This window comes from Dermacentor andersoni, chromosome 2 (genome assembly GCF_023375885.2).
Source record: "Dermacentor andersoni chromosome 2, qqDerAnde1_hic_scaffold, whole genome shotgun sequence".
Classification (NCBI taxonomy): domain Eukaryota; kingdom Metazoa; phylum Arthropoda; class Arachnida; order Ixodida; family Ixodidae; genus Dermacentor; species Dermacentor andersoni.
This window is the reverse complement of record NC_092815.1, coordinates 3,016,117-3,025,240: the sequence shown is the minus strand read 5'-3', so window position 1 is coordinate 3,025,240 and position 9,124 is coordinate 3,016,117. Positions and strand designations below refer to the sequence as shown.

Sequence of the window (9,124 nt, the reverse complement as noted above, 5' to 3'; positions counted from 1 at the left end):
CTTTTGCGATGCTAGAATGAACAAGTTCTTCTGTTAGCAGTCGAATCATGCTTTGCCAGGACCTTCGGATGCTTCCAGTTGTGCCCCAGGCCGCCAGGCCAACGCTACCCTTGGGGCTTGCGACCCATATGCAACAGTTCGTGAATCCGAAAACATGAGGACGAAGTACGCGTGAAGCAAGGCAGACAACGCCACGTGCACTCGCAGTCATGAATTTGTGAAGATATTTGTTGCATTTTGTTCGTATTTCGGTTATTTTCGGTGCGTATTTCGATTTCAGGGAAAATATATTAAAAAGCTGCATTGCTTTGTTTGCTCCAAACAGTTTACTTGCAGTAGAAAACGTGTGGCGGTGCGCTCTTATATACGTGTAAGGCTCCTCGGGTCCTTAAATGTCGTCGACTCGTTGTAACCTTCACCAGAGTCGGCACTGCCAGGAGACAAAGAGGTATGTCACGAGCAAAAGCGTCATTCTCTTTACCAAGAATAGTTTCTCAATTTAAATTTATCATTGCATAATAGAGTTTCGAATGACGAAGGGAAAGAGTGAACGTATAGGCGCAGAAATGATTCTACATTTCAGGAGGCGTCAACATTAAGACACTCGCTTTGACAAAATACATTAATTTGTTATGAATTGAGCCGTGCTTGTTTTCGGCGTGACTTTTATGCCATTGGACAGTCACTGGAACACTTACCTTTTACTAGCATAGGACTGTACCGATACGACAGCCATCGTAAATAAGAAAATCCTGTCACGACATTTCCAGAATTATTTTTCGCTTAACCAATATGGTAGTCGCCAGCGCGGACAATACTTGGCGTTAGCCATAACAAATCTCTTTCTCCGCAGTTATCGGTGCCTTTATTTTCAGTCACCTTTCGGAAGGTTGCTGAAACGTAAGCATGGCGATGTCACGTGTTCATCCTCCTCATCCTGCTGCTTGTGTGTTTCTCGTGCCTGGTAAACGCTTCCATAGACACGAGGACTGTAAAAATCTCGCTGCTGACTATTGCATAAAGTAAATGTCAGAGTATCGCTGCGACACTTGGCTTACCGATAGGGTAACGTCAGCAAATTCAATACAATAAACCCACGCTGTAGCCTGTAAGGTTCGCTGCAAAGCTTGGCCCCAACTGCCTCGCACGTTCCATTTTGTCACTGTCGCGACAGCGCAGCCTCCCTCGGCGGGCAGATGGTTTGCGTCTCGGAGGCGAATCAGACGGCCGCGCCCGACGTCGCTTGGAGTGGCCGACGCCCTCACCCTCGGCGACGCACCCCGTGTGCCTGCTTATCGCCGGACGCTATTTTATGATCGAGGCTAGGAGGCGCGGTCTTGTGCTTTACACGTCGGTGGCGCGAAGTGTAGCGAGGCAACAACGGATGTCACTGCGCCGCCGCGATGGTGCCCTTGTACGACGAGGTGCAGCAGTCGTCCCTCAGGGTGAGTGTTCGACCTTCTTCCCCGCTCGTTACGCTCTCTTTCGCGCGCTTATCGCCTTGTGTGACACTCCCGCCCTTCGACGAGTGCCGGGTGCGTGCTGATTTGGAGCAGCGAGTGCGCAACACCGAACGCATTATGCGAGCAGTTGGCCGAAGCTGCACCATGTGCTCGCCTTCACTGGGAGCCCGCCCACCCTAGCGACATTCGGTCACCTTGCTGCTTTCGCGCTGTATTTTGTCGCTGCACGTGACTACACGCCAGTATTGCTGATGAGGACGTGATGTGTCTTGAGTAACGTGAACATCTGAGCGAGTTGTTTGTCACGATTCATCTTCTAGAAGCACCGAAGACAGGAGAAGGATTTCTGTGAAGGGATAAATTACAAGCTGATAAGGCGTTCGTTTGCCGCGTCCATTCCAACCGAGGCATCGACACTATACGCATCCATGCCAGAGGGTCTGCGTAATAGTGACGTTGTGGAAAAACATTTCATAAGAACAAAATTTCACGAAAAGCCCGAACTACTGTTAATTCAAAACTGCGAGCAACGCTTTATATGAATTCTTGTTGGTGACTGATATCGGGAGTCACATTTTTTTCCTCAATGAAACCACTCACACATAATTTCTGAGTCACTAAGGGTCCTCTTTAGAGTGCTGCTAACGTTTCCGTTATGTATGAATACAACAAGCAAAATTTTTTCTAGCTCTCGCAAAGGAGTGCTTTTGAGCCTGAAAATTATCGATACCTTACAACCTAGACCACATGGGTGTTTTCCATCGACGCCAAAGACTGACATTATTCTCCGCCCCTTCATGCCTTCTTGAGGTATGTTCGAGACAAAATTGACGTGCTCGAACAATTATAAAAACACGGGACGTTTATGTGTCCATGTGAAGTTCTTTGGACTTGTTTTATTTCACCTGAAACCTACCTCAGCTGCTTGGCAAGATTACATTTTCACCCAAAAGTATCTTTCTTGCATTTCCGCTGCTATAACAGATTTCTTTTCGCTTACCTGAATTGACGCGGCAGGAAATCGCCGCTGCATTTCTGTGCGTCGATCATTTGCGGTTGTTTCTGAGAATGAAGTTGAAATAGAACAATATATTGAAGACGCTCTGCAGGCTCTGGAAGAGGGCCTAAGACCTATAATTGTCACTCATAATATTCATGCGAACGATTGCATCTGACTGCTGGCAGTAACATTTATTGTTTAGAGTGTAACAGGTGTTGGCAATATGAGCCAGAAAACTACTGTCGATTCGGCGCGTACGAAGTTTGTTATTTACCTGGTTGGGGCATCGCAAACAGACAAGGAGCGAGGCAGTCACGCGGCTCCCATCCCCTCTGCAGAGTGTCAAACGGCTGCACAGCACGGAAACAACTGAAATTTCAAACAGAAGTCCACGCGCTTCCCGCCAGAGAGTGGAGGTCAGATGCCTTCGCGTAGTACGCACTGCCTGCAGCGTCATCAGTTATAGCGCGCGAGTTCGGTAAGCGACTCACATTTCTCATGGGACTTGGTGAAGGGCTTCTATAACAGATATAGCCAATATTACAATCGTTGTGAAAATATATCATCACTAAACTGCCTTCATCTTCAAGAACTGACATCGCTGTCTGTTTCAGAGCTTTCTCTTTGAACATATGAGTATGTCGAACCACCTTAGCTTATAAACGCGTGCTTTCTGAACATGTATGATATGTTTATATTTTGCTGTGCCCTCTACTTGGTCAAATCAAGGCTCCAACTTCATGTACGATCCCGATTGTTTCGAACTGTCATGTCCACTGGCTTGATCCTATATTGAAGCTGCAGATTCTATCACCCTTCTCCCGCCGTGATGCAAATTTACTGTGCTGCCTCTGGTTAGGGATGACTTCTACGAAAGCCTACTTATGCCTTATTGGAAGGCTAAACCCCTTTCTGTGACGCGTGCAACTGTGAAGTTACGATCGAACACGTGTTGCGTTCCTGTGATCTTTACTACATCGAACGTGACGCTCTTCGGAGTGTGTTAAACCGATTAAACAACAGACCATTTTCGCAGACAAGGGGCCCTATAACGTAAAACTATTTCAATATGTTTTATTCCAATCTCCTGATGTCAAATTTGCGTAACCGCCGAGGCAAGCATCGGGCGGTCACCCGCAGGGTTGCCTGAAGAGGTCAATTAAACGCTCTCCTCGTTCACAGGAGGTCACCTCTGTTTGCTTGAAAAACGAATAACATTGCCTACACTCAGCGGCTTGTCTTATCTAATTGGCTGACAAGAGGCGAGGAGCACGCTGAAGTTGAGAGGGATTCGATAGGGCCGAGCCACTGCACTGAAACTCGATAACCGGATAAAGAAGGTGGGGCCGGCGTCTTCGATTGGTCCGCTTTCCTTTACTTAGCTTGCGGTGACTGGTCGAAACTTGTGGTGGCATGCAATGAACGCTTAAGAATGAAGTTAAACAGATCCTCAGCAAAGAAAAATTGGCTGAATGAGGTCGTAAACGTGCCGAAAGTGCTCGAAAACGTTACACGGCCACGCAAGAACCCATGCTCTCCGGCAGGTGCGTGTAGCCAGCGCCTGAGCGATCGGCGGCAACAATCTATTATTCCTTTCGGAACGGGGCAGCCTGCGGCTATTTAGAAGAACATTCCGCTTTGTTCGGCATATTAATGCATCTTTAATGCGTACACGTCACTTTGACGCGGTGAGTTCTTGCGGTTTTGTGACAGGCAGGTGAAGTGGGTGCAGCCAGAAAGCTTTTGACCAATAGATGGGGGCGACTCGCAAAAAGGCGTCGAATCAGAAATAACTATTTTTCTTTTTTGGGGCAACTCATGCATAATCAGTATGTACACGTCCTATCACATGGGGAGGTCTCGCGCTTTTTGTGACGTCGCGTTACAGACAGGTCACGTGTGGGAGGTCCAAAAAAGGTTTTGCCCAATGACGGAGGGCTGATGACAGAATTTGAACAGAAAAGTTTGGAATAGATTTATGTTACAGCGCCCAAGATTCTTGAACCATGACCCCACGCGTTGCAGACTTACAAAGAGACGCGGGCATTGTTACGGTTCATGAACTCGACTTGTATCAGTGACCGATTGTGGACTTGAAGTCATAGACAACCACACGTGTTCGCACTGAGACTGCTTTCTTCCCTCCCACTCATTTCTTTCTTTTCATCCCATAAACCCCTTCTCCGGTGTAAGGTAGCTAACCAGACGTGCGTCTGGTTTACATCCCTACCTTTTTTTCCTTCGTTTCCTCTTCCACCTCTTATTGTGACCTCACGCGTATATTTTATCGTAGAGTAATAACTTAAAGGATTAAGTACCACTAAGTCCAAGTGGTATTACTGTTTCTTGTACAGCTACTTCTCTTTATTAGGCGAGTGTAATAATGGGATAAGAAGGGTTCACTTTTTGTTAGTGACAACCATACGAAGTAAGTGATAGTGAAGCCAGAAACAACACATTGTGGTTCATTATGAGGTTTCGTTGAAAATGTAAAAATAACAAAATATGTACATCATACGCGCAATTAATAAAGTTGGAATCTATGTGAAGTGAAGCTTCAGTGAACATTCTAATGAAATTCTACGCAACTAATGGCAATGACACAGTTCATCCTGTACAGCTTCTAAACTCGTGCAATATGTTTATCTATAACAAAGGTTCCAGCTTCAACGTAATACAATATTTGTTTATGCACTGCACCTTTCACAACTTATTCTGAAACGATGACACCAAATCAGGCGTATGCACAGCGTGAGACGACGGAATGACGACGATGGATATCGTCACGTTCACGATGATAACGTTCTGAACACAATGATATAACAACAAATGTAATAATATGACAAAGTGACGGCCACGTGAAAATTATGGAATGACGATGACGATGTGGCAATGGCGTGTCGACGCTAGAATGCCAACAATGACTTACTGACGATGACTGTGTGAACACGACATGATGACGATGATATGATAATGATGTAATGACATCGGTGTGACGATGGTACCATGACGACAGTGGGATGACGATGCTGGAATGACGACTACAGCATAACGACCTTTCTATGACGACGCTGTAATGACGATTGTATGATCACGATGGTGTTATGACGACAGCGCGACAACGGGATGATGGTAATAGAATGACGACGAGAAGGCATGAACGATGGAAGACGACATAACGATGATGGCATGACTTCGAAAGCATGACGTCCACTCTACCATACGCATTAACATGAGGATGAAGACATGATGACTCCACTATTACCGTGAACTCAACTACAACAAAGAAATGTAGACACAAGTAAAACGACGGTGGGTTGGCATTGATGGAATGAACAGGAATGCATGAGGACGACAGTACGACGATGGCGCTTGTTACGTCTCAACACAACAAAGTGCCTTAATTAGACGTTTACCTGGATAGGGCTCGGCAACTATACTTAGCAATTGTATCATTATACGATAAAAGATACTCAGACAAGTATTTGAAATACAGGTACAAGATACTACCGCAATTATGCAAATACAAGATACATCGATACATTAACAAATTTCCTATTATGTGTCTTTATAATGTGGCAGCAAGCGCGTATGCACATTTCGAAATTTCTAAACTTCGGCCAACCTTGCTTTATTTGAATGAAATATATTGTTACGGAAGGATGAACGAAGAGATGAAGCAGAAGATCGCGAGACACTGGCTGCTGCGGGTTGTTGGTGGTCAGCCATTTAAACTACTCGGACTCATTTTATATATATATTGTAAATATAATCTTCTACGCTCCCAACATCCCCGTAACATATTGGTGAGAGGTGCGGGGTACCAAGGGTGGAAACGGAGCTCCGCAGTGGACGTCGCATCACCGTCCGCACCATGAATGACGGTGAGCACTCGGGATCAACGTCGTTGCCGCCTTCTACGTCATCGTCGCATGCTACATCACTGTTACCTTCGGTTGTCGTTGTGCAATCCAAGGATGGTGGAACTTTCTGCGGGACTGATGGCGCCGACGTTGAAGAGTGGGTTGTCATGTACGAATCCGTGAGTGGAATCAACAGATGAGACCCTACGCTTATGCTAGCTAACCTGCTGCTCTACCTAAAAGGTACTGCAAAGGTGTGGTGCGAAAACCACGAAGAGGAGCTAACCAGCTGGGACCAATGCAAAGAGAAATTGACAGAGTTGTTTGGCAAATCAGCCGGCCGTAAAATTGCCGCAAAGCAGGAACTGGCCTCCCGTGTCCAATCCCCCACGGAGTCCGATGTCTCGTACATCCAGGAAGTGCTGGCACTTTGTTGTAAGGCCGATCACGACATGACAGAAGCTGAGAAGATCGGGAACGTGCTTAAGGCCATTGCTGACAACGCGTTTAATCTGCTCATGTGCAAAAGCAGCTATGCAGTTTATGCAATCATTAAAGAGTGCCGACAATTCGAGCAGGCCAAAAGCCGACACATCTTGCAACCATTCGCCAGACTTCCCAATACTGCCGCAACGTCGACGTTTGGAGATCAACCCGCACAGCAGCCTGGGTCACCATCAGAGGACGTGGCGCGAATCGTCAGATGTGAACTGGATGCTATGGCGCCCGCAGCTTTCTGTTCGCGTAGCCCTGATATTACCACATTTTCAATTCATCTCGTACAAGCCATCGTTCGCCTGGAGCTTGAAAACATTGTTTTACATTCTGTGTGTGCTGTCGCCCATCCCAGAGCTAACGAATGCCCGTCTACTATTTACACTCTACCCCGACTATTCTCTCCGCGTTATCACAACCCGATTGACTGGAGAACCGCGGACGACCAGGAGATATGTTTCACATGTCACCGCATTGGTCATGTCGCCCGATGCTGTCGAAACTCGTGGCCCTTAACACCTCGCACGCCGACTAACCTGAGCCACTTTGATGGAAATGCCCGCAATGTTTCGCCCGCCGCCGAGTCTAACAGCGCCGACAACTTTGCTAGGAACACGTGGTACAGCCGCTCACCATCGCCGCGCGGACACCAGTCTCGTTCACCGAAAACACGTCGCCCATCTTCCCGTTCACCGCAGCCACGTCGCCTTCCGTCCCCTGTGGCTTTTGGCCGCACCCTTCTGGAAAACTAAGAAATACAGCCCTCGGAGGTGGTGCTGCATTGCCTACTACTGCAGCAAATCCTGTCTGTGCCCAAAAGGCGAAGTGTAATAGATGTTAAAATAGATGGCGTACCCGTCCAAGCACTCGTCGACACTGGAGCCCACGTATCTGTGATGAGTGCTAACCTACGTAGATATTTAAAGAAAATCCTCACCCCAGCAGCTGCCCGAGTGCTTCGTGTGGCCGACGGCGGCGTGCTGGTTGTTCTTGGAATGTGTATTGCGCGCTTAATTATAGCCGGCTGCCCTACTTCTGTCCTCTTTGCTGTGATTGACAACTGCCTTCATGACATTATTCTTGGATTGGACTTTTTTCTTCATTTGGAACTGCCTCAACTCGCCGATGCTCCGAGCACCACCCCACCGCACTTGTGCGCGCTTCACGATGTGCGTCTGTCACCCGAGGAAGTTGCTTACGTCACGTTGACCGCCCAGCCACAGGTTCCTGACGGTAAATATGTGCTTCGCCCCGTCATCGACATGCTTTTGAACCGGAACGTTTCTGTTCTGCATAAGTTGGTCACGGTTACTAACAACGGCGTCGTTCTACCGCTTCTGAATTTCAGCCTGTGCCCTCAAGTGATTCCGGCAGGCATGTTCTTGGCCAGCATTTCTAATGGTGCCGAATTTGACATTGAGAGTCTGAATGCTGTGAGTGGCGTATTAGCGCCAATAGCAGCCACAGCTCTGGTTCCTTAACGGATGACTTCGCGAAAATGTTTGCACTTTACCTCACCACTGCACAGGCTACGGACATACGTCGCCTGCTGCGTCGTACAGTGACATCTTTGATTTCGGCGACAGGCCCTTAGGCCAAACATCTGTCGTTCACAACCGTATAAACATTCGAGAGACGAATCCTATTCGTCGGCGTCCCTATCGGGTAACACATGCTGAACGTCGAGTCATCCAATCAGAAAGGGACAAAATTTTCCGCAAAGGGGTCATTGAGGCATCAGCCAGCCCTTGGGTTTCACCTGTCGTCCTTGTGGAAAAGAAAGATGGTACTTGGCGTTTTTGCGTCGAATATGGCCACTTAAACAACACCACCAGAAAAGACGTCTACCCACTACCACGCATCGATGACGCCTTGGACTGCTTGAATGGAGCTAAATAGTTCTCGTCCATTGGTCTTCGATCTGGCTACTGGCAGATTTAAGTTGATGAAATGGACCGCGAGAAGATGGCCTTTATCACACCGGATGGCTTATATCAGTTCAAAGTCATGCCCTTTGGCCTATGCAATGCTCCTGCGAAATTTGAACGTATGATGCACTCTCTTCTGCGAGGCTACAAATGGACCACCTGTCTTTGTTACCTTGACGACGTTATTGTTTTTTCACCCACGTTCGGCAGCCACCTAACCGGACTCGCTGCAATTCTTGCGGTCTTCCGAAAAGCCGGCCTTCCGCTGAACACCACGAAGTGTCAATTTGGGCGCAGCAGTGACGTAGCCAGAAATATCGTCCCTGGGGGGGGGGGGGGCTCTCACGTTGCAGCTCGGCCTCCTCCTTAACAGAA

At 47.6% G+C, this 9,124-nt stretch overlaps 1 protein-coding gene across 1 annotated transcript in view; it reads left to right on the top strand.

Annotated features, from left to right (window-relative positions):
* The first annotated feature begins 1,284 nt into the window (after positions 1 to 1,284).
* Positions 1,285 to 9,124, top strand: part of LOC126543059 (parathyroid hormone/parathyroid hormone-related peptide receptor-like) — a 1,023,923-nt gene continuing 1,016,083 nt past the window's right edge. The window contains exon 1 of the mRNA XM_050190210.3: positions 1,285 to 1,445. Coding sequence (XP_050046167.1) covers positions 1,404 to 1,445 — 42 coding nt within the window. The 5' untranslated portion in view covers positions 1,285 to 1,403. The remainder of the gene's footprint in view (positions 1,446 to 9,124) is intronic.